Here is a 26639-nt window from a genome sequence, read left to right on the forward strand (position 1 = left end):
TTAGCTTGTAATACTCCCTCGGATGAAGTTTTCCTACAAAAGATACACGCAAAATTTCTGGTTAGTTTTGTTGCTGAATCCCCGGCAACAGCGCCAAAAACTTGTTCATTGATTTCGTTATTCAAGCTTAGGAGTGTATTTTATAAAATAATTGGAAAAATAAGTGCAAATGTGAATGATGCGTCGATGCGTTTATGATGCGTTAGTGGCGCGTTAGCATGCATGACACTCCCCTATAGACGTTCAAGTTTTCCTGAATCAGATCCAAGTATAAATACAACTCAGGTTCCTGGTAAGTCCAGGGTCGAACTCAGGAATTCAGATTAAAGCTAACGCAGGCCTTGCATTGTAACTGTTGTAGAAATATCCTAAGTAAATGTAGAAATGAGTTATTTACACTAAACTGCTGTGTGTGTATGGAAGAAGATACAAAAGGGTCGAGTAGAGAATGATGGGTCGTGTGAAAATGCAGTTTAATGCAATTGATATGCGTCGATCTAAGTTAGATGTACACAAACAAGAATATGATGCGAATGAGATGACTTGTTTATCTTCGTTTATGCGTTAGACTCTATTCGGCACTTCTCAATGGGAATATCATACAATACCTATCTCTAGGATGTATGTGTCAAACACAGGATGCAATAAAACACCAGTGCGTCTATCTCTAGATGTACTAAGTATTTCTAACTTGATTTTGGCTTACTTATTCTCTCGAATAATTTAAGCTAAAGCTGCTTTTACCAATTCATTTAGTTGGCTTAAGCGTTCGAAATAAAATTTTGCATGAGGTTATAGATGCATCCAACATAAACAAGAAATAAATAGTGGCAAAGTATGATAAATCTAATATGTGAATTTTTAAAGAAACTGATTGTCTTTACAAACCAATACTTAATCAAATGAGAAGATGAAAGCGATAAGTAAGATGAAATGAAAGGAGTCAAGCCGCAAAGTACAATCTCTTGTCCTTTTTGGCTCAATTCTGGTTCGTGTACAACCACTTGTGGAAGATTTGGAAGAAATGTCTCTCTCGAGCTCAGCTTCCTCCGCTTCTTGATCGGTGATGGTGGCGGTTCTCTTCCCTCTTGTTCTTCTCGTCACCACAGCACATCTCTACGGTCTCAAAATTTTAGAATTATGTAATGATCTAAAAGATCTAAGATTCTAAACTAAGCTCGTTCATCTGGTGGGATTTCTTCTATTTATAGGCATCGATCTTCTTCAACTTGATGATGGGCAACATTAAAATCCATACTCTGGTCGGCCGCCTAACACTCAGATGTTTTTCAGACACCGCCCGCTGCAGATGCCCATGCTTGCAAGTGGTGATTTGACACAATCTACCTGATTCAATGAATCTTCCTTGCATTGAATCCCTTCAATGCATGCCCCATGCATTAGCCTTTGCCTGCGACACTTTTCTTAATCATGCGTTAGCCTTTTGTTGAGATCTTGCAATATCATGCGTTAGTGCCACAATATTTTAGCAATAAACATTCTTTTGCATGAGTTTGATAGTGTTCGAGTAATTCCATGCGTTTTCTCTAAAAATGATGACATTTTATCATTAAAGACCCTAATTGTTCCAACTTTTGAGCCACAATAACTTGTATTTCTATAAGTTATCAGCTAGGCTTGAAAAGAAGATAGAAATCAAGGAAGAAGGAAGTAAGGGAAGGTTGAACGCATAGGGTTAAGATTGGACGCATAGAGAGACCTTGTGGATTTCATTTTGAGTCTATGGGGAACAAGATAGAAGCATAAGACAACCCCTTGGGAAAGAATTACACCAAGGAAGCCCAACTGCCCTCGTTAGACGCATACCTAGGAAGGAAAACATAGGTTGGGTGCATACCTAAGGGGGATATGTAGGTTGAGCACATACCTTTACTATGAACCAAAGAAGAAAGCTATGCTACAAAAAGGAGACAAGTTAGGAGCATAGCTAGGAAACCATATATCCAAATTTAGAGAACCGTGCATTGAAGATACTATATGGGCACATGATGGGTAATGTTGGACGCATAAGGGGGTTTTCAAGACATCTTTATTGGATTCCATAGGAGGGAAGGAAGTCACCTTGAATGCATAAAGGTTATCTTGGGGACTATGCTATAAATGGAGAAATGTATGCGTTAAACACAAGAAATTATGCTCTGAAGAACTGTTAGATGATCTAGAGGAAGGAAAGGAAGACTTGGGTACATACTAGGACAAAAGGTGGGTGCATACTAGAGTAGATGAGATCCACTTGAGCGTATACCTGGACAAGGATGGACGCATGGAAGGGTTATTAGGGATGTTTGGAGACAAGTGAATACTTAAGGAATGAATTGGTTAAATATGAGTGAACCATGTGTTGAGCTATGCACCACCAAGAGGGGAAAAAATAGGGTTGAACGCATAGAGTGGGGATGATGGGCGCATAAGGTATTCAAGGGAGAGAAATTGGCTAAATGTTGGATAACATAGGACACAACAAATAAAGAAACCCTAGGAAAAAACTAATGATGGGTGCACAAAGAAGGAAATGGGTGCATAGCAAGTAATTTTGAGCACATTGGACAAAATCAATGAGAGATATCATCCAAGAATGGGGCATAGGAGGGAATAGGATGCATGGAAGGAAGATAATTTTGAGCACATTGGACAAAATCAATGAGAGATATCATCCAAGAATGGGGCATAGGAGGGAATAGGACGCATGGAAGGAAGAACCGTGTGCCTAAGAAAAAGGTAATGTGCCTAAGGTGTATGGTGTGTATGTTCATGAGTTGGTTACAAGGGAAACAAAAAAGGGTCATGGTGCAACTGAGTGAAATTTTGGTTAATCCGAGTAGGAGATGGAAGATGGAGATGTAATGTGGAGCATGCAAAACAAGGATGGCTACATAAAAAGGAGGCATGCATTGGACATGTTGCATAGAGGGTACAACATGCTTACATGCAAGTTGGTGGCAATAAGGAAGTAGGAGGTGGCTCTCTATGTGATGACATTCAAAACTTTCAAGAGGTAGAGGTGTCATGCATTGATGGCATGATGGCATGAAAAGAAGGATGAAGGGTTGAATCCTATAAATACCCTCGGAGATTCTTAGTTCAGATCACAACTTAAAAATTCCTCAAAAAAGACTTATAGAGGAGTGATTAAAGGTGATTCATGCTTTGAGGAGATCATCCATGCGCCCATCTATGCATCCAAGGTATTGAAGAGAGTTGCCTTACGCCCAAGAACAAGATGCTTGCGTTCAACTGTGTTGAAGGGATAGACCTTGCGCCCAACTATGTTGTGGAAATCAACCCTGCGACAATCGGACCAGAGGATGATGAGTGGTCTATTTATGACTGTTTGGATGTATTTATACACATATATGTATCTATGTGTGGTTTTGAAAAACTTGGCATAATCTGAAAATATGTTTTTTGGATTTTAATTATTGGTTTTCCATCATTTTATCTGGATGACAGTTTTGACTATGGATTTGCTTGAAAGTATGTTTTATATTGGTTTGATAGAAAACTGGAATTGTACCCGGAATATTGTTAGCATAGTTCATGGATGTATGGCTGAGATTGCCAGCATACTTGAGTACATCTAGTAGGAATTGTCGACATATGCACATTTGGCGAGTTATATTGGGTACTAGGATTGTTTCCTCAAACTTGTGTTTGGTTGAAATGGTTTCTTTGGAATTGTGTTTGGCGAAATCATTGCATTTTTGGAGAACATATGATCATGTCAATAACGTCTCAATTTCCAGAATGAGGTCATGCATACTGTATTTGGTTATATATGAAATTTTATTCCCGAAAACGATTTTCAACAATAAAACTATTTTTATACTAAACATGTCACTTAGCCACTCACTGATTTTTCCCAACTCATGTTTTCCAAATATTTTATTCTCCCCTCCCCCTCCCTCCAGGTAGTGCAAGAGTGGAGTTCCAGGTACTCAGGTTAAGGTTTGCCACACTATAGCCATGTTTTTAGGTTAAGGTCTGCTCTTAATGAATTTTGTAGCCTAGAAGCAGAGTTATCTAAGCTGAGTCTGGAGTTGCGTAAACATTATATTGGGTTGTAATAAAATAAATTAACCAGAGAGCTGTTGTAGTTTAAATTTGGCTAAAGGGTTGTTGGTAATATAGACCTAAGATGGGCAATAGTTATCACAATAGAGTTTGAGATGTGTTTGGTAAGTGCAAGGTGATGGATAGCAAGTGTTACAAAAGGGTGATGTCTGTTATCTACACGCTTCTTTCAAGTGAAAGAGGTAAATCCAGGAGGGAGTGTGTCACTATGTATGGCATTTTAGGCTAGGGCACCCAAATTTCTTTTATTCACAAAAATTGTTTCCAAACTTATTTCAAAATAAAGATCCATCTGTGTTTCAGTGTGAAATTTGTGCTTTTGCTAAATATCATGGAAGTACATATACACCTCGTTCATATCAAGCATCAAAACCATTTACTTTAATTCACATTGATATTTAGGGTCCTTCATGAATTAAAACATGTAAAGATAAAAGATGGTTTATCACTCTAATAGATGATCATACTATAGTTTGTTGGATGTACTTACTAAAAGAAAAATCAGAAGTTGAAGATGTTTTAAAACAATTTCACCACATAATTCACATGCAGTTTAATTCTAAATTCAAATTGTTGGGAGTGGTAATGGTAGAGAATATTTTACTCAAGTCTTAAGGAGTTTTTTCATAGAAAAGGAGATAATCCAACAAAATTCTTGTAATGATACACCTCAATAAAATGGTTGAACTGAAAGAAAAAACAACACTTATTAGAAGTTTCTCGAGCACTAATGTTCTCTATGAGTATACCTAAGTACCTTTGGGGTGAAGCTGTTTTACATGCCATAGATCTAATCAATAGAATGCCATCAAGGATCTTGAATTTTCGAACATCCATCCAACTTCTTCAAAAAGAATTTCCTAGATCTAGATTGATAAGCTCAATTACCTTAAAAATATTTGGGTGCACTTTGTTTGTAAAGAATCCTAATTGAAGTGCGTAAGTTGGACCCAAGAGCAAAAAAAATGTGTTTTTTTAGGTATTGCTCCAAACCAAAAAGGGAATAGGTGCTTTGATCTACTACTAGGGAAAATGTTTATTTCGATGGATGTACAATTTTTTGAAAAGTAGCTTTATTTTAAAAATCAGATTCATGGAACATCAAATAGGTTCGAATATGAAGAATCTACCATCTCAAAATATGGAAGTCATAGAAAATCTAAGTCTTGAATTGATTGCAAAGAATCCTGATATAAGTCTTGAAGTGATTGCAAAGAATCTTGATATATCTTCAAAAACCTCAACTCTTGACTTTCTTAACTTTGAGAATAATAATCTTGTTCAAGAAATTGAAGAGATTAGGGAAACAATGCATGAAACAATTTCAACAGCAATCACATTTGAGAAGAAAATCTTAACTTTAAAAATAAGCATCAGCATGGATTAGATGGTGTGCATTCACATCATTTTACTCGTAATCAACATCATTCTGAAAATAGATATCCATTGAAATCAACAAAACTCTTTGGGCAAACTTATGAGAGGAGGACAAATCATCAAGATCCCGAAAACTATCCCTCCTCTTTTCTGTCAAGATTTTGAACCAAGATCAGACAAATCCCCAGGTGAAAATTCAATCTTTGATTTTGATATTCCTATGGCTTTGAGAAAAGAAAAACGTTCATGTGTCGAATATCCTATGTTAAATCATGTATCTTACTCAAATCTCTCCGAGTCTTTTTCTGCTTTTACTTCTAGTGTCACCAATATCCAAACACCAAATAGCGTTTTGGAGGCTCTTAACATTCCAGAATGGAGAAAAGTTGTATATGAGAAGATGAGTGCCCTTGAGAAGAATCAAACATGGAGGATCGAGGAGCTGTTAAAAAGGAAAATCAATTGTTAGGTGTAGATGGATCTTCACTCCTAAGTTTAAAGCTGATGGAACTCTTGAAAGATATAAAACTCGTTTTATTGCTAAAGGATATACACATACATATGGGATTGACCACACAGAAACATTTGCTCTTATTGCTAAACTTAATATTGTTTGTTCGAATTTTGTTATCTATTACAAAAAATTTGGATTAGCCAATAAATCAATTTGACATGAAAAATACATTCTTAAACGACCACATTGGAGAAGAAATATACATGGTACCTCCTCCAGGATTTGAAGAAAAGTTTGGATCAAGAGCGTGTAGACTAGAAAAAGCTTTGCATAGCCTTAATCAATCTCCAAAAGCCTGGTTTAAAAGGTTTGCTCGGGTCGTGAAAAAGTAAGGGTATGAGCTTGGGTATTCACAAGCTCATTCAAGTCATACATTATTTACTAGATTCTCACATAAGAGCTTTGATTGGAGCTTTGATGCAATAATTCTTCAAAGAGAGTAGGTAAAAGATTTAGATTAAAAGATTTTATTGCATCAACTGAAAATAATAATTTTTCAAAGAGAGTAGGTAAAAGATTTTTTTTTAAAAAAATCAAGTTTACAATTCTTAGTAAAGAAAATGTGGGGGAAAAAAGATGAAAAAGAAAGGGGGATAAACACCATTTTTTAGAATAAACCTGCAAAAGAGCATCTGCAGCCTTACCTTATGGTTCTTGAATCTTGATCAGTGACATGTTAACAAGACAATACCATGCATGTGTATGTACATATAAAAGACAAGTTGCAGTACCTGTTCCTTGATGTCACACAAAAACTTATACTATTTACATGTGAGCCAAAGTTTTTGTCTACTAAATAAAGCAACAAAAGTTTTTGTCTACTAAATAAAGCAACAAGAGTTTGTCTACTAAATAAAGCAACAATGTGGTCAGAAAGAGCACTTCCAATCCAATCCAATTAGTTTCCAGCCAATAATTACATCACAGATTTCACTATGTGCTCCTTTCCACTACCAAAATGACCACAGTTTTTATGCTTCCAACATTCCAAGATTCTAAACATCAAGTTTCATTTAGTGATCAATGAGAATTGGAATATTTTAGTGTGAGAGAGAGAGTTATTAACCATTCAAAGTTGCTGTTCCTGCAGTTGTGTCTTAACAACCAGAACCACCAGGTGGTTGGTTGTGGCGAGGCCCTCCAAATATAGGTCTCATGTATGAATCATCAAATTTCCTCCAAAAGAAATGTATGGTGAAAACAGGCCTCTCTATTAACATCGACAAACTATCCTTTGCCCGGAGGACGTTGGTTGCAGCAGACTCTTCCATGGAGAGCAAAGGGAGAGTTATGTCGTCTTCAGTGAACTTTGGTCTGGGGTTGCTTGTACTGCTACTTGCTTGGTTGGGAGGTATTAGACATCTTATGAGTGGCTTTGTTAGAAACCCAAATACCTGAATTTCATAAAAATATAGTGAAAATATTAATTTATATGTTAAACCTTAGGGGTTGTATCAATTTAAATTATGAACTAATAATTGTATCGATTTGAACCCTAAACTTCTATAAGTGTATTAATTTATACCATCATGTGAAACTTTTAATTGTATCAATTTAAATTATGAACTAATTGTATCGATCTGAATCCTGAACTTTTGTAAGTGTATCAATTTACACCCTCATGTGAAACTTTTAATTGTATCAATTAAGCCTCTAAATTTTTATAAATGAATCAATCTAAGACTCAAAACAAAATTTCCTTTGAAAGTCATCCATTCATTTACTATAATCATCCATTTTGTAAAATCGATGTTTGAAAAAATCTATACACGTTTGAAAATTAATGCAGGAATGATTTTCAAAGATAATCGTAATGAAGAGTCTAAATTGATTGATTTATGAAAATTTAGGAATTCAATCGACTCAAATTACATGTTTCACATGACAAATGGTCAAACAAAATTTGGAGGGTATAAATTGACACTTACGAAACTTCAGGATAGAAATATATTGATGCTATAGACATTTCATAACATATTGCCTCTCTTCCCAAGTAGTGACATCTTTGCAGAAGAAAATCATAATGTGATGTGATGAACCTTTTGCATAAAAATAATTAGGAACGAACACATCAAGAATGTCAAACACTTACCACTGTGGTGAAGAGTACAACAATTGTGGTGTTGGTAATCATTGTTGCATGGGTTGGATCCACCGTAACCCCGGAATATGTGAACTTCAAAATAGATAATCATTTCCACATTTAATAGGTAAAGTGCCTTGTGAATTATATAGATATATATATTCGCCAAGTGCTATTTTCGTCTATGAAGTGTTCTAATCAGAAAGAAAGGCTCACCTGTTTGAAAGCCAGAGCAATGGACACAGCTCCTCTCATCAGTCCAGCCCACCATATAATGATCTGTACAATTTCACATCAGTGTAATTCCCCTACAATTCCATAGTGGCAATCATACGGGGATACCAACCTGTTGTTTAAATGAGATCATAGAAGGCGACGACGATCTATCTTCACGCTTAACAAAGTAATTAGATATAGCAGATAGGGGAAATACAAAAGCAGCACGACCAAGCAATATCAAGAGAACTATTGTGGTATATGTACCAAGCAACTTCCACAAGCTGCCAATATTTGAGAAACAGAAAAGTCTTAAGATTGTGATATTTTCCTAGCATTCAAACATTACCAGTCTTACAGTTGATGCTGTCAAGATGGTGCCAAAGTAACAGTTGTTTTTTTCCAATACTGGAAATATAACATACTAAGAATTTATTGAAGTCCTAATTCATTGTATATGTTAACAAAACTAAAACTTCCATGTGTCTTCAATGTACGATCTGCATATAAAGGAATACTATTTTTAATGCTCAGGAATAATTAAGATTTAAGGCCTTCTGTCCAGGGGCACAAATTCACATAAGGTTAAATAAATTTAGGTCATGAACTTCTATATTTATGTCTATATGAACTTTAAAAATTATCTAATAGGTCTCTAAATTCTCAATTTTGTATCTATCCATAAAATTTCAGTTTTGTATTGTGTTCGCTTCATTGAGTTCCAATAGAATTTTGCATATTTCCAGCTTTGTTTTTCATTTTTTTAATCATGCTTTTCCTGTGAATGCCCCTAAAGGAAGGGTAAAATGCCTAATCAAAAAAGTAACTTGGCTTAATTTCATAACTAGGTTTGCTTTTATTTATTATATGTCTCACTATCAGTCTAGATTCTTTTCGTTTGGAACACATTACTAGTCTAGATTGATCACCTAGATTGGTAGACAAATACTAAAGGGGCTGAATAAAATTTGGTTTTCGTAAAAGCAATTTGGGAAAAGATATTAGAAATAAGACTGACATTTTTTTTTCACCCTAAACATAGGACGAAACCTTTAGAGATGATAAACACACTAGGTGAGTGTACATTCTTCACTGTTAGGCCATTCTCCATTTCCAAGAAAGTAAAAAGGAGAAAATGTACATTGCGCTAGTCTTGTTTTCATTAAAAAAAATAAAAAATAATAAAAAAATAATAAAAAGGGTAAAAAGGAGAAGATAAAGAATAAGAGAACAGGACCATCTTCGTGAGATCATTACCAAATTATCAGTCTCGTGGGAGCGGGTGTTTACTAACAATCTAGTTATCCTTTTAAAATTTATTAGATAACTTCCTGGAACATAAAAAGGGAAGAACAGTGAACTGATACCTTAATTTAGTTATCTTCCACTTCTCAATGTCAAGAGCATCCATGCCCACATAAAGAAATATTGCAGTTTCAGCAACAAACGACATCATTGCAAATACATGCCTGGAGTTAATAATTCATAAGAAGGATGATTACAAAAACCAGAGAAACATAGACATTGTTACCTTCAGCATGCATCTAGAAGTTGTGTCTGTACTTGCCTGGTGGTAATTCTTGAACCATCAGTCACATTATGCCATGCATAGTGCGACATGATAATCCCACAAAAGAAAACTGTGAGTATTCCACTCAACTCCAGTAACTGGAAATTGAAACAGATACTCAATTACAACTGAAATTTTAATATTTTTTCAATAATTAAAGCAAATAGCATCATTTTCAAAAAGTGGACATTATACAATGACTATTAAGTGCTTATGCATTTTTAAAGCAGATACAACACTTGTAGTTAAGGAAATGAAAAAAGCCTATGCTGAAGGATGCAAAATTCCGAAAGGAGCAAAACATAGTTTATTTTGGATAATTAGATAACAGGATAAACGGGTTAGAGACTTTTGTTAGGAACATTGGCAAGAAAATATTAGGAAGGGCATATTCATCCTTAGCTAAAGAGTTATCAACATAAGTGATTATAAATACAAAAGGGTGAAAAGGAGGCAGGCAGGCTTCGGAGTAGTTTTAGGAGAACCCAAGCCTCTTGGAGAGATTATTGTTTTCCTTTCTTATCTTAATATCATCTTTTAATAACCTCACTTTCAGTACTGGTTTCTATCAATTTTCTACTCATCTAGCAAGCCATTTCCTCGGTAGAGGTGGTTTTCCGTAATATTCTTCTAAAAGGTAACTTTTTTTTTTTTTTGCACTGCAGCATATATCGTGTTTGGAGGTGGGGGTTATATTATGAGAATCATACAGACCCATGCATCGTGCATAACTAATTCTGAACTGTAACTATGTTTAATCAAACGTAGATTTGAAACTTTTTAGAGAGGACTACTCTGAAGCTGCCAGAAGAAGCTCCTTTAAAGAACGTTATTGGCAATAGGAAGGGAAATAAAATGTTTACTTTATCTTCTGATATCAGCCTTCAGTAAAAGCTGGATCTAGAATTAAAATTGACATCACCTTTAAAAAAAGGTGGACATATTTACCTCTGCCAGCATGTACGATAGGTAAGCCATTAAAACCATTATCGCAAGCTCACGCACACTTGAATGTCTGCAAAGAAATAAAAGTTCAGAGTTGCAGAGTTCAGGCTGTCTGAACCTACTTTCAAAATGTGTCACAACAACTACTGCATAAAAGATGCAAACTAAAGGAATAGAAACTAACCTCCCAAAATATAAGGTTTTCAGGATATATGCTGTTAGAAGCCCGGTCTACAGAAATTTAAAAAGAAATATAATCATTTAATAAAAACATTCTCCGGACATTATTTGTAACATTATTTATAATGGAACAGAAACTAATGGGTTTGTTCTAGCTGTCTACTAATCATTATCAAAGAAGTTTATCGAGTGGAATGGAGCAGTACGAAGATGAAGAAGAGACTGTGCTCTGAAGGAAACCTTTCCATGCCTCCGTTACCTTTTGGGAGGCCTGCACCTAAAGCTGGCTGAACCAAATTTTCAACCTTGAGCATGTTTATGTTGGTATGAGGTGAGGTACAAAAAGAGTGGTAGGGCATTGGTGATCATCTATATTCCACTCAAAACAGATCTCTCAAATTTCATCTGATAGTCTGTAGTCATGGAACCTTGGGTCTTCTTGGTAAGGTGGTGATGACCACAAAACACAGAAAAAGGTAATCCTTAAGAGATCTATGGAAAACCATCGACAAATCAAAGGCACAGAGAAACTTACTCCAGAAACTAGAAGGAAGGAGTTAGCAGTTCCTTCTTGTTCCTAGCAAAACAACATTCAGATTCCTAACCTAAACACTGTGTTAGGTCTTGAGATCTCTCGGCAGAAGGTTCACCTTGACAACCTTCAGGAATTTAAGATTCTAGACGAAGGGGTAGGCAGGAAGAGCAGTCTTGTCTTAAGCTAAATTGAATAACAGGATCTAGATTTAGATGAAAATGACCTTAACTTATCACATACTCGTGTTGTAGCATCTCTCCCTTTATCAAGGTGAAAGTTACCAAGCTTGTCTATCATTAGCAGTTTATATACAGATCTTAAACATTGATTTTATAACAAGCAATTCTGAATGGAAACAAATCCTTGGACAGTTTTTATACCTTATATCCAGAAAGGAAGCAGCACATTAGAAACATAAGCAAGCACCAAATGAATGCATTAAAAAATTGATCCGTGAATTTTAAATTCAGGTGTGTTTGCAATTCAATCAGGAGCATATAGTGATCAAATTGTATCTAGACTAGCCCATGGATATAATTTTTTGATAACACTTTATGAAGTCAAATCAAGCTTACGGTAACTCCAAGGACAGTGCTTGTTGAAAATAAGTAACAAAAATCTCCCAAAAGATGAAGGGCTGTCTTGTTGTTAAGCCTAGTGATATCAATCTTCTGGACTGCATTGAAGAGAACAACTGAGGTTGCATCGTTCACCACTCCTTCCCCAAAGACTAGGCTGTAGAGTAAAGGCGTCTCCTCTTGGTGTAGTACCTAAATCAAGGACCATTAGTAACAGTAATATCTCATAAATAAAACATGCAAGTGCGACCATGGAATTTGATACTGATTATAATAGAAAAGAGAACAGTTGGAGAGCAAGCTAACCTGCAGGGTGCATACTGTGTCCGTGGATGAAAAAATAGCACCTATAGCTGAATCAAGAAAAGAAAATCTTCATTCATCTACCCTATAACTAACATCAGTTTAATCAGCATAAATCAGCATATGGTTAAAAGTTAGATTTTCATAATTTAATCTCACCAACGTAGTCCCGTGCTGACAGTCCATGAAAGCCCATTCTCGGAAACAGCCATCGGCTGCCTAATCAATGCATAAAGAACCGTTTCACATGAATTAAAATCTATCAAAGTGTCCCAATAATGATATATGGACAATGTTGCAGTGTTGAATTAAGAATTAATTCGGAAGAGATTTGGCTTATACCAGCCGTTATAATAAGTGCAGATATAAAAACACCAATCACCCCAAACAGCATAATGGTCAAGAAATTATGGAAGAACTGCTTCTTTTTAACTTGAAATCTGCAGACAGGAAGATAAGTCAGTGAAACATGGATTCAATAAACATATGCAGAGCTATACAAAGATACCACTAGCTTAGAAAGCTGTACGAACCCAGCATTGAAAATTATTGGTGGAAGAAGATATATGAAGAACACTTCTTCATTAAAAGTTAGGATATGAGAATTTTTTCCCTTGCTGCAGACCAATATGATCGTTCCAGTAACAACTCCCTGTTTAAACAGAAAGCTTGGAATAAGAAAAAAAATCAACATTCTGCTATGATGGCAACTACATAAGGAAGCAGTTGAAAAACTCTGTCGTGAATCTTCAGTAAGCAGGAAGTGACATTTAATATAGTTGTAAAGATATAGAAATATGAGAAGCCAGTATAACATTTTTACATATTACTAGAAAAGATCATTTGTTCAGATGTTACTCCATGAAAAGAGATGTTTGATCTATGGCCATTCCCTTCAGATTCAATATTAAAACAAGAGATTTGGTGAGGCAAGGATAGGGTTGGGTGAGAAAACATGTTAGTCGCCATTCTCAGAATTCAATGGAGTTAAATAGATGCTCATGATTTGATAGGGCCCTGGTCATACATGTATACTCTCGTAAACCTCTGAGGAAGGAGATGAGCACGTGAGTTAGTCGGGTGATGTTGGATGATGTGGGCCCTTTTTGTTAGAATTCGTGAAAGAGAGAGAGAATGTGGTATTTAGGGTGAGACAGTGTTGTGTGGGGGGTATCATTTTGCATACTTTGTGGTTTCTCAATGAGAATTGGGAGAGGAAGGAAGCACTCTAAACTTCCTTGTATTCTTGCTACTTGTTCATAAATAAATTGTTGAGCAAGTTTCATCATAATTGTAGTAACTAGCAAACACTACCGGGTTCATTCGATGCACATTTGGTTCTGAAACCAACAATTTCTTAGAACCCTCAAAACGGAGAAATGATCTTCTATAAAAATCCCGACTTTGATACTAAAAGTATTCTCATCTCCAATAATAACCCCTCTCAGCTGCAGAATACATCTGCTTTGAAATTCCAGAAACATGATCCTTCTTACCCTTTTGAATAATTATGCTTAAAGATGCAGACATAATAACATAGAAGCAGAGAAGATCAAGAACATCATCTTCACACTGCTGAAGCTCTTTCGCACACAAATAGTAGTGGTGATAGGGCGACTACATATAGAAGTTCTTGCACTATGAAACTACATAAAGAACATCAAAAGGTATCATTCCCGTATGTTAAATTAAATGTACACAATCTCCAACACGAAAAAAATGTACATTATCGCCAACCAGTCAATCATCAACCATGATAAACATTATGAACTCATATCCAGCACAATCCAGCAGGTGGGTGCGATGAACTTTCATGCCTACACTAAGTAATGATAAAATATTAAATTTACCATGACCCATCTGCTAAAACTTTTGAGTCCGTGGTATCAGAGGATGAAGACTTTTGTTCTAACTCCATTCATATCATTTCCTCCCCTGATAACCACTCCTTTAACTTGGAACTTCTTGTGTTCAAATTCACCTAACATCATTCCCGTTCCCATTAATTTCCTCCCCATTTATACTGACAAGCACTCTAGTGTGAAACTTCTTGTGCTCAAACTCCTCCAATGTTATCCCCTTTACGATTAATATGGACAGCCAACCCATGGAAGGTTAGACGTTGGAAACCCTCTACCCAGTATATAAATATTCATTCCCAAGCCACAGATCACAGGAGGGCAATAATAAAACATCAAATATACCCTAAACCATGCGATTAAATTTCTGCATTGAGTGATATAACAAGCAACTACTAAGAGGAGGCAGGAGAATCCAGTGAAGGTGAAATGAAAGAGAGAGAGAGAGAGAGGGAAGAAGAAGAGAGTATATACAATGATAATGGCGGTGATGGATTCATTAACCCATCGATTTTCTTCAAGCAAGTGGCCAATAACCAAACAAAAACAAAGAACGGCAACGAACAACGTCAAGGGGACGACCTGAGCGTGATCGCTGCCGATGTTTTTCACCGTTTCGAAAACTCCCATTTTTGCCTTTCGTCGCTTCAAATCTTCTCGCCGTACTGAATGAATGCCTTAACAGGAAATGACAAGCGATTTTGCCGCGCAATGGAATGGAAGCTGAGCTGAGTTCGTTACACAAATCCTTACTGACACGTGTGCAAAGATTCTTACATTGGCAGCACACGTGTTTCGTAGTCCAACTGTCCTACCATACTGCCACACTCCAAAACAACATTAAAACCACAATGACTATGGTATGGTCATACTATACATATGTTACATATATAGTTGTACTATTCCCCATTACACTATGAGCTGGTTACCTAAAGGGATATTAAAGGAGATCAATAGGTGTTGCAGTCAGTTCTGGTCAGGGTTTGTCCAAGGTAGAGAATAAGGTTCAACATGTGTAAAATTGACAAGGATGGGGTATTGGGCTCACGGATCTTAGCTATATTAATCAAGTTATGCTTGCCAAACACAGTTGATGCATCTTGAGAAACTAGAACAATTTGGTTACGAAGAATTCTAAGAGGTAAATGTTCTAAAGATGACGACTTTCTTAAGGTTCCATTGAGAAATAATCCTTCCTTGACCTAGAGAAGCATTTTGTGGGCTGGGATATTTTCTCGTAGGGATACAGATGGAAGGTGGGAATTGGGTCCATGTATCTATTGACAAGGATCCATGGATCTATTGTGAGTAGATGTAGACTTGTGTGGATCCTTGATAATGAAACAAACTTCATAGCATGCGATGCTGAAGATATTATTAACATTCCCCTAGGAAATCTTCTATCTAAAGAATAAATTATTTGGAGTAGAGACAATATAAGCATCATCTCCGTTGAAAGTACTTATCATTTGGATACTCTCCTTTGTTCTTCTATGAATGAGGCTTCTTCTACGGTTGGTGGTGGAAATCCTTTATGAAAAACATTATGGAAATTAAAGTCGTTCAGAGAGCTAAGATTTGCATTTGGAAGATCATTAATGACATCATCCTACTCGGGTCAATATAAAAAAACGTGGCATTACTATTAACTCTGTTTGTTTATTTTGTAGGAAATTCATGGAGACAGCAAGTCACACTCTATGGTTGTGTAAGTTGCTCAAAAAGTGTGGGAAGAATTCTTTCTTATCTTAGTTGGCTCATTTATCTCTTGAAAGGAGGATTGAGAGGCGATGGACCTTTAGGCATGCACCATTAGCAAGTTAAGGAATGAGGATCTTTCGAAGGCGATTATTGTTTTGTGGAGCCTATGGAGCTACATAAATCAAATTTATTGCTCAGATGGTAATGATGAGAAGCCCAATCTTCAAAGAGTCTTCAAGTTAATCAATAGCTATCTTCTGGAGGCCCATGAAAACCTTGTCAGACGTGATTATTCTTCAATGTTTCCTTCCTTGGTAAGGTAGGAGAGTCATGGGAGTCGGGATAGGTCTCTGGTGGTTGTTGGAAGTTGAATGATGATGCTTCATGGTGTAGCGGATTGATCAAGAGTGGGGAGACTATCAGGATTGGTTTATCATCATTGTTGCAATTAAAAGGGGTGTCAAGCTATCCTCTATGGGTGGAATCAGACTCGACGAACATCATTTGTGCTCTCAACAAGCCATCCACTAATCTAATAGAAACTAGGAATATGGTCGAAGTTTTGTTTGATATCACTCTTTGTTTGGGCAATGATAGGTTTGTGTATTGTAAGTGTGATTGTAATTTTGTAGCACACTCTCTAGCACGTGGTATTGTTTTTTGTTTTGATCTTAGGACCCCTCCCTCCAAGATTTCTTTTGGGGAGGCATGTACCCCGCTTAGGTGTCCTCTGCTATGAATGAGGACCTTTGTGTTGTTGCATTATGAAGTTTCTTTCCAAAAAGAAAAACTTCGGCAATTTATAATTAGAATATATTCTTTACTAAAATTCTTCAAAATAGTTCATACAGGTGGGACTATTTATTGGAGGTTTATTAAACTATATGGACTATTTACGATATCTTAATCAAATTATAAGAGCTAAATTCTAATGTTTAAAACTATATGGTCTCAATTTCTAACTTTCTTCAAATCATTGAGACCAAATGCTAATTTGATCCCAAAAGAATTATCAAAATGAAAATAAATTTTATTATGGAATGTTATCTTATAAAGTTATTTTTATTAGAAATGTCATTTTTACTTGAAAACAATTTAAAGGGTCATGTTTAAATTGTCGATGTCAACAAAAATGTTGATATCTCAATTTTATGAAAATATTGATAAAATTATCAACAACGTGTTGATAGAAATAGATATTATTAAAAAATAATTAGTAAATAGGTATTTGAAAATTATTGAAAATTTTCAAAAAAAATTATAAAAGACAAAGAATTTCAAAAAGTATTTTAATTAGTAAATAGATTTTCTATGCTTTTCAAAACAAGTTAAAATGTTTACTAATTATATTATATTCACATTAATGATATTTTGTTGCTAATAATTTTAGTGTTTCAGAGATGTTTTACAATATAATAGAAATGTCGTCTCACCTTTTATGAAAAATGTGAAAATAATGATGGAAATGTAGATTTATCCTTGAAAATTTAAGTGAAATTTACTAATTATGCTGACATCATAATTGCCTGAATCATTTTTGAAAAACTATAATTGGTGGCTAAAAATAGATTGCCAAAATGAAAAGTGGCAAAAAGTTTACTTATTCAGAATTATAACAACCAAAATTATAGGAGATGAAAGTAAAGTTTTAAACATCCTAAAAAGGAAAAGTATATTTTAAATACATTTTCAAGTATTTAATTTTTTTTAAAAAAAGTCAATTTAGAAAAAATCTAAGTATTTAACAACTAGATTGACTCGTGTGCAAATATTGTTATATGACAACACACGAGTTTCGTAGTCCATCATTCTACCATACTACGACCTTTCAAAACAACATTAAAACGTGTCATAAGAGGAAGGTTTAAAACTAGGTAAGCGTAGTTGAAAAATAGCAAATTGAAATAAAGTTTGGAAAAAAAGGCCTAGTCATCATTTTCAACTCGATATTAGATTAAGCAAAGGACATAAATACCCTTACAACAACCATCTCATTTAAACCCATAGTAAAAATTAGTTAAAATGGAGATTCTGAAGGAAGAGAGAGAACTGGCTGCCAATTTCAAAATTGCAATGCACTAATTAACTACATTTTATTTACTTCAAGGAACTTTATTGTTATCAAGATGATAACACCAAGCTAAAAAATATGAGTAGATTTTTTATGAACTGAAGAAATAGTTCTTGCCCTTCACTGTGTGAGTGACTATTTTCCTTGAAAATAAACCTTTCAGTTTTACCTAATTTTATGAACATGATTTATTTTTAGAGTAATTAAACTATAGTTTCGATGACAGTTTCCTATCACTACTTCATGGACATTTATGGTACTTTTAATATTATGATTCATTGGAAATTTATATCAAAAATATGTTTTAGCTTGGATTTATTGATGAGAATGTTTTGGAAATCCTGTTTTAGCTTGATTTTCATGGAATGGTTCGTTGTGAAATGCGATTCATAAAGGTTTATGGAAAGTGATGGTTTATGCTGGTTTGTGAAAGATTGTATTCAAACCACTAGATCTTGTACTCACGATTTTACCCTTATATTATGAGAATGTGTTTCCATACCACCATCTAAGTGAGTATGAGGGGTGAAAGAGGCCAAAGTAACTGGGAAATCCAAAAAAACCTGGCCATGTGGTGAGGAGATATGATTTAGGTCTTTAGGACCCACCGTAGCACACACATAGGTTATGGACTGTATGTTAGGATGCTTAGCCCTTTGGGAATAACTTTGGGTGTACGTATGATGAGTTATATTTATGTTGAGTGTATCAAGATTACTTTACACCAACGAGATTGGGTACAGATTTGGTGATGATTGTAGTAGTTCATGATGTTTTTTTTATGAATTATTCTTTGGAATCCTAATTTTATTGATTGAAATGGTTTATGTTTACAATTTTATGACAAATGTTTACATTTTATGTTAAATCATTTGAGTTTGAAATATAAAATATGTTTTTACAAACTGTCACTCATTGGCTCCCCAACTCATCCTTTTCCTTTTGTTTTTCCCTCCCCAAATAGAGAAAGAGCTCTAGGTGTCTATTAAAGCCGACATCTGCCAGCTTTTCATTAGGACTCATTCCATTTTGTATGTTTATAGTTTCTTTGTGTCGACATGTAGTTTTAAAGACCTGTGGGTACTGTATATGGGTTTAGGTCTGTGTAAGACTTTGATGTATGGTTTGGGTTTTTGTTTTTCTTTATGAACCTTTGTGATTTGATATAATAATGGTAACTTCCTTTTATTTAATAGTTGGTGTTTTATTGTTGGCAAATATTGTGGAGAGTCATGGCAAGTATAGGAAGGTTGGGTGATTGAACCAGAAAGAGTGTCAAATCCTTCTGATCCAAATCAAATAAAAATTTATATTTCATCGAACTAACTACTTATACTATTGAATAGCACAAGTGGCAAGTACGGAGTCGAACCACATGGAGCCTAAAATTGAATCTCTCTAAGCTAAATTAGTCTATAGAAATTAGTAAAAAGGGGAGATTTTGGAGATGGTTGGTTTGACAGGAAAAATAAATGCAAGAACTTAAAGTGCAAAAAGTAAAATAGATAGAGAAATAGAGAGAGCGAGCATGAGATTACCTTCGTCGATTAAGAGATTGTCGGGCTATCTATGGACCAATTCATTTCTTAATCATGCAAATGTTCATTAGGTTATCTATTTCTCATGCCTAATCGAATGCATGGAAATTCAAACAAACTCCCTAAGGAAAACCAATGCGGATGTCGGTTCCTAAATTAACTAAGCAATGTCACACAAGCCTATTTACTAGTTAATCGTATTAAGTTCTTAGATTGATTAGGACAAAGCTAAATTGGCCAAATCTAACCTAACGTATTTCCACCTTAGATTTTGTTATCTTTCACTACTGGGTGATCCTAAAATCCTAGAAATCAAACTATAGTATAACTAAACCTATCGCTACTCAAATTAAGCATGTTTTAGATGCATTACAGACACCTAAAGCATACATAACATGGGTGAAAGAACATACAGGTATTAACGATTAAATTGTCAATTCAATCTACTAGCATGCTCATCCTAGACATTTAAGCCAGGAAAGGAAGATAATAAGACGCAGAAAAACCCAAGAAGAACTATCATAATCTATAAAATCCATAGAAAATGCCCAAAAAAACCTCAAACTGACGTTTGGGCCTTCAACCATTCATCAATCTGAATTTCGATGCCAAAATATATAAAATAATCTTAAAATACAAGGAAATCTCACGTGGCCAAAATCGAGCTTAGAGCTTTAAACTCGGCCTAACTTTCCTCTCCCCAAACCTAAAAAATGAAAATTTTCTTTCATAAGAACTACGCAATGCTTGGACACTATAGATCCTTTTCGAAGCGCAGAGGGGTGGGATAGATAGGCCCTGCTGCGCCTCACATGCATGCTTGCTCATCTGCTGCACACATGCACGACCATATGGCGTCGCAGCGCCACAAGTAGCACCTCAACGCTACCTTCAATTTCCCAAAACTTGTGTCCTCAGGAAAAAGCATCGAGCATGGCGCGGTTGCGCTACCGTGCTACGTTCCTAAGGACATTTTGGTCATTTTATCTTGAAGCCTCAGATGTTCTCTTTAGCTCCTTACTGCTCCAAATTAATCTCGAACAACCTGTAATGGTCAATTTTATCTCGAAGATGCTTGATACCTTAAACACATAAAACCAAGTAATAACTTTGAATTAAATGAAGCTAGATAGCACTATTCTATCAGTCAGTTACCTCACTGCTGCTCAACTCAGTAGTCTCAAAGATCGGTTGCAACAAGGGTTCATCTCACTTTCTAACTGATTCAACAACTTGAGCGACAAGGTCACTCAAGCTCTGAAGGTCAGTTCTAGCCTCAGATTCGGAATAGAGGTTATCCCATTGGAAGCTCAAGAACTCTTGTTGCCTAAGAAATGATTCCTGCGAGCACTTAGAAAAGTTATTAGAAAGCCCCTGAAATTTTATTAGAAATATGTATTAAATACATATTAATATGTATAGCTTTAAATATTAAATACATATTTTATTAAAAAGTTTATTTGGATGAGATCCAAATTATAACTTTATAATATAGAGAATCGAGTTGAATATGATTCAAATAATTAATTATTTATTTGGATGATATCCATATAAATAAATAAATTATTTTATTTGAATGAGAATAAAATTAAATAGATAGTGAGATAATTAATTTATTTGATTATGATTCAGATTAATTAATTACTTAAATTTGAATGAGATTTAAATTAAAAAGAATCTGCATAAGATAAATATTTAAATATGATTTAAATATTTTAAACCTTTTAATATGAGACATTAAATGGGAAGATTTTTTATTAGATAATATTGAATATTTAATTTAAAATATCTGCAGAGGGATTCTTCTAATAGGATTAGGAGTGACCTAGTAGAGATTTATAAATAGGGCCCTAGGGAGCCCTCATAGAACTCACTCTCTACACTCTACAAAATAGTCTCTATAGTCATTTTGCAAAGATTTCTCTCCCAAGAGAATTCTCCCAATTTTTAGAGAAGGGTTCTCTAGAAATTTTTCTTTCCTAGTGTTCTCTAGAAATTCTTCTTTCCTATTCCCTCTCATCTTTCAAGAGCGGTTCCCACAAGTCAAATTCTTGTCAGAGTCATAGCAAGGAAAATCTCATGGAAAAGGAAGACTTTAAAAAGAAGACTATTGATTCAAAGAGAAGATTATGTTGAAGTTATCAACCGGCAAAGGTATATTGCTTAACATTTGCTTGATTATTTGTATTTTTAATTCCTTCAAGAAATCAAAGAACGTGATCATATGCTTTTGCAAGGATTCAAATCCCTTCAAATATAAGCGTGTAAATCAAACTGTGTAATAGAATCAGTACTAACCTGTTGGAAACTCTCCAGTGATGGGGGTTTACAATCTTCTTCATCAAAACCAAATACTTCATGAAACTCTTCTTTAGTCATATAACTCAGAAATTCAGAGGAACTTAACGTAGTTACTACACTAATGTTCCTTACCTAAGGCTCGAGTTGGACTAAGAGCTTACCACTCTGAATGTTAAGTTTGTTTACGGTGGTGACCAACTAAGTAATCTAGTTGGCCAAATGCTACATACCCATTCTCGTCTCTTTTTGGAATAAGACATTCTCTTGTTGAAACTTCTTGGTTTCTTATTAGAACTTCATCAAGGTCTCTGCCAAAGCCTTCACTACATCCTCTAAGGGTGAACTGGAGATATTTGATGTACTCATCTGATAGTCTATTTGACCTCCTTAACAAAAGTTGGGATGGTCTCGCCATCTAGGGTCTTAGATGTTACTGTAGGAGTCGCGCCTCTGCCCTCCTTGGTTTCTAACATAGTGTACTATTAGCACTGAAAATGTGCTAATTTTCCTAGCTTATTTTGAGCTCGTTCTAGGATTTTACATGTTTATTCTATGATTTGTAGACATTGAGCAACTAAAAGATAGAATTGACAATTGAAACTAAAACGATACGAAAATGAACCAAAATGGAGCTCTAGAGCATCAACCATGAAGAGAGAGAAGAAAAAGGATGAAATTGCCCTTGGTGCCAGGCACAGCGGCACTTGCTCGACGTTATGCCCGACACTTTTTCCAATAGCTGCCAAAATGGAGTAGCATTATGGCGCTCCAAACTTTGACAGATATACACGGGCATCATGAGGTGCTCTGCTATACCCTCCCTTCTACACTTTGACTAATGTGGTCAGCACCACGATGCTAACCCCTTTTTATAAATAAAAATCTTGTTGAATTAGATCATTCCAACCTCGAATTTTCAGCCTCCAGCTCCACATTCTCTGTATTTTCTTCATTCTCAGCATTAACTTCTTGTAATTTTTTAATTTGTTCACATTTGAACTTCATCTTGGCACATTATAAGTGGCTAAGGTAAGTGTTCCTTTTTTAGGATAGAATTGAAACTCATTGATTCTTTGTTATGAAACTCTTATTTAGCTCTAGTTACTATTGGATTTTCTTTGTTCTTGATGTAATTTAACTTTTATGCCTAGAAATCATTTATGGTTTGATCACCTATTGTGTTTTTCTTGGCTTGCTAGAGAGGATTGCATCTAAGTGTTTAAATCTCAATGGGGTATAAGTTAGTAAATGCTTGTGATTAAGTTTCAAATTATCTATAGTTCTTTTGTGGCATTGCATGACTAACCCAATCAAGAATTAAATCAATTGGTAGTTTAGACTATCCAAATTACTAGTTGTCTTGGCTAGATTACCTAAGCTTAAGGCATATGTCCAATTGATTAGGCTGCTATCAAGATTGATCTTTTGAGCATATAGACTAATTAAGAAATTAATTAGTGCATTAGGGCATTTATCTATGTTCTTCCAAGCATATGAGCTATGAATAGAATCAAGCAAGAAACGCTCCTTTAGAGATTAATGAACAATCAAATAGACAAGTAGAATTCAATTTTCCTAAGCTATATTTTTAAGCAAATCAAATTCCGATTTTAAGTTACGCTTTTACTTTTATGCACTTTAAATTCATTTAAAATCAAAACAACAATCTCACAAACCCCCATTGTTACTCTTCGAATTCATCAATTAACTTCAATATCTCAAGGTTCCCTGTGGAGACAACCAGTTCCCACTAGCCTACAAGCTCCTGAGAGCAGTTTATTTGTTTGGGGTCCCGATAGGCCTCGACCATGTACTCTTCCACAAGGGTCTAGGGCTGAGCTTGACCAAGAGCCATCTATTTCACCAAAAATAGTTAAGTCAAATAATTGGGAACGTAATTCATTTATCTCGTGTAAATTGGATGGAATGATCATGTTAGCACGTGTCCCAAATTATTGTGAATTTTTAACCACGCTTGAAATTAACTATTTGGCTCCAGTAGGGGTTTTATCAGCAAAGGCACCTTCGGCTGCTGCATCAATCGTGCCTTTATCACTAGCGAGCAATCCAGAGTAGAAATATTGGATCAGCAGCTGGTCTAGTAACTGATGATGTGGAAAAATGGCACACAGCTATTTGTACTGTTGGGATTAATGTCCTAAATCTTGTAGTTCCCATCGTTTGTAAATTGGAAAGATGGATTATTTATTTAATAAAATAAAGAGTTACTTTATTTAACCTCTAGATTTCATTAACTCAATCCAATAAACTAAATTCCAAGGCCAATTTATATAACTTGAACAATATGTGGTAGACACACAAATCGATCATGTTCAAGTAATAATCTAAATGATGTGTAGTAAATGGATAAGATCGGGTGCCTTATCTTGATGACACTGTGGATATGGTCCACTTTGTAAATGTTACAAAAGTTGTAAGTGTTACAACGATGTGATCCAAATCACTTATGACAGACATGTGAATGGGGTTATACTATGTAAAGAGTTCGCATAAGACCAGACTGTGAAATGATTGATCTTTCTTTATAACACTGTTGCTGGAAAAGATTAATATTTCATAAGATAACCACAAGTAACTTAGCCTCAATCCTGAATGAGTTATCAACTCCTGTCTACGAAGGCAGTTCTTTGATTTGTATGGTAAGAGTGGCATGCGTAGTTGACTTAATATGCTACCATTTTAGGGATTTTTCTGAATAGGAAGCTGGGAACATAGCAACACAAGTTGGAGTTCACTTCTTCCCGTGTGTTAGGGTAAGTAGATGAATTACTACGTTAAATACTAAGTTTAGGTTTTAAACAATGGGGTCTCTTCCTCTCATTGGCTCGAGAGGATTTTATTTATAGTAAGACCATAAATAGTTGTTCATTAGATGAGCAGTCGGACTTATAGAGCAAGAGATAATTATAAGAATAAAACAGTAATTTGAACCAGCTGTAAGAGATTCATATAAAAATTATAGGTTATGAGAGAGATATGCATTTTAATATGATTCAAATGCATACTTAAGTAAATATATAATATAATTGATTATTTATTTATTTAATCATATATTAAATATTTTAATATATTAATTAAATTAAATATATGATATTTAATTTAAATTAATTAATTAAAGTTGATCAATTAATTATTTAATTATATATATATATATTAAATATGATAATATATTTAATTAAATAAATAACTCTCAAATGAAAGTTATATTATAGAATGTGGAGGGGTTATTGGAACCCTCCACCTCCTCCTCACTCTTCTTAAATTATGAGATGAGTTATTTTGAAAGAATAGGATATGGATCATCTTTAATTCTCCCAAGAAAAAAAAAAGGAAAATCTCTCTCTAGAATTTTTTTATTCCCTCTTTCCAAAAAGATCTTAGATCTCACAGTCTAGATTTCTTGCCTGAGAATGGCAAGGGTAGCCAGGTGGTTGTCTGCATGTCATCTTAGGCCTTTTATTTAGAATTATGAGAGCTATTAAGCAGAATATGCGGCAATTATGTTAGGAATTCATGAGAAAATGAGCTTGCGTCGTTCAGCATGATGAATCTCGGCTAACCCATTATTATGCGTTATTATGCATTCAATGTTCTATTTTTGTAACTAATGTAGGAAGTGGACGCAAACTCAGAAGCTAGACCACCGCAAAGACGATCACATGCAGAGAAACTCTCCATCGCAAAGGCGAACTCATTCGATCAACACATGTGTGTTACGGTAATCAGCCGCATGCATCCATCGCATGGGAGTTGCGCTCTTCAAGCGATTACGGTCATCGTGTAGAGTTGCGGTATTAAGCAAATGCGGTCACTGCATGATTGCAACTACACGATAACGCATGATAAAGGGATCAACGCAAGGTTGGTGGAATGAACGCATCAATGCATCTCTTGGGAAAATAAAAACGATGATGTTGACATCAAACCTACCACGTCATTAGCAGCAGAGATTCAGAAAGGACTAAACGCATTGCGAATATGAGAATCCAAACAGTCCATTAATGATGTCGGTAATCCATACTCTATATAAAGAAGCCGATGAGCAGAATTTCAACTCATCCAGGAGTTTTCGCCTGAGGTTCGCCTTAGGGCGGATCTAGGGTTTATCCCTGCAATCCAGACAAATGCGTGAGAAGAAGCTTGAGAGTTCTTCACCTCCTTCATCCATTTCAAGTGACGACCGGAGCCTTCGACCGGAGCTAGATCTCGAGAGAGTCAACTTCACTGCCCATCCATGGTACTACCGGTAGCCTTGATGCATATATGCTGGAAGCAAGTCATTGCTTCCAGCTGGTCATTACATTTTCTCTTCTTTTCTTATATTGTATTGTATTACATTTTGTGATTAAGGAATTAATACATGATGTGTTTAATGCATTTCTGTGTTTCCTTCGACTCCATCTCCATCTTCTTTACTTAGCATCTTTAACTTTCATTGCATCACTTAGTGAGATTGCTAAAGTATCACATATTTAGTCATGTGGATTAGGGATATGAAGCATATAGCAAACCACCAAGAGGTGTGCGTTGCGTGAGTGTGTGGGTAAACCTTATTTGCTTAGTGTGAAGTTGTAGCTACGCCTGTCTATAGGCGGATGTAACGCTTGTCTATGAGTAAAGTCAACAACAACCAACTGCTCGGGAGGATGAGTGGTTGGTCGCATTAAACAATGTAAGTTATTGTTCACTAGAGATAGGAATAATCTTATGTCAGCAAAGTTTATGTGGTTACCTTGTCTTATGAGCGCATCATTC

The 26639-nt window shown here is 35.3% G+C and overlaps 1 protein-coding gene across 3 annotated transcripts; it reads right to left on the minus strand.

The window, feature by feature from the left end:
• Positions 1-5387: 5387 nt before the first annotated feature.
• Positions 5388-15091, minus strand: LOC120085393 (sodium/hydrogen exchanger 4). Of its 3 annotated transcripts, none has more exons than XR_005483913.1 (15): positions 14835-15091; positions 12927-13045; positions 12736-12833; positions 12553-12612; positions 12397-12443; positions 12088-12282; positions 10982-11028; positions 10801-10867; positions 9850-9950; positions 9650-9751; positions 8413-8566; positions 8283-8345; positions 8076-8159; positions 6628-7377; positions 5388-5911 (listed from the first exon to the last, which is right to left on the minus strand). XR_005483913.1 is itself a non-coding variant. In XM_039041347.1 (15 exons), exons 1-14 carry the CDS (start codon positions 14880-14882, stop codon positions 7081-7083), a joined length of 1590 nt encoding a protein of 529 aa, XP_038897275.1. In that variant the 5' UTR covers positions 14883-15091; the 3' UTR covers positions 5388-5911; positions 7050-7080. The 3 variants fall into 3 exon arrangements, 1 of the variants encoding a protein (XP_038897275.1); XR_005483912.1 differs by having other exon boundaries at positions 14727-15090; XM_039041347.1 differs by having other exon boundaries at positions 7050-7377; positions 14727-15091.
• Between the last annotated feature and the right edge of the window lie 11548 nt (positions 15092-26639).

Source organism: Benincasa hispida, chromosome 9, assembly GCF_009727055.1.
Source record: "Benincasa hispida cultivar B227 chromosome 9, ASM972705v1, whole genome shotgun sequence".
Taxonomy (NCBI): domain Eukaryota; kingdom Viridiplantae; phylum Streptophyta; class Magnoliopsida; order Cucurbitales; family Cucurbitaceae; genus Benincasa; species Benincasa hispida.

Excerpts from the sequence above, each read along its gene's own strand:
- LOC120085393 (XM_039041347.1), bottom strand. The coding sequence starts at position 14,882 with ATGGGAGTTTTCGAAACGGTGAAAAACATCGGCAGCGATCACGCTCAG. Across the intron at positions 12,283-12,396 it reads ACACAGTATGCACCCTGCAG|GTACTACACCAAGAGGAGAC; the intron begins GTTAGCTTGCTC and ends TCCTTGATTTAG. Across the intron at positions 9,951-10,800 it reads TATCGTACATGCTGGCAGAG|TTACTGGAGTTGAGTGGAAT; the intron begins GTAAATATGTCC and ends TTCAATTTCCAG.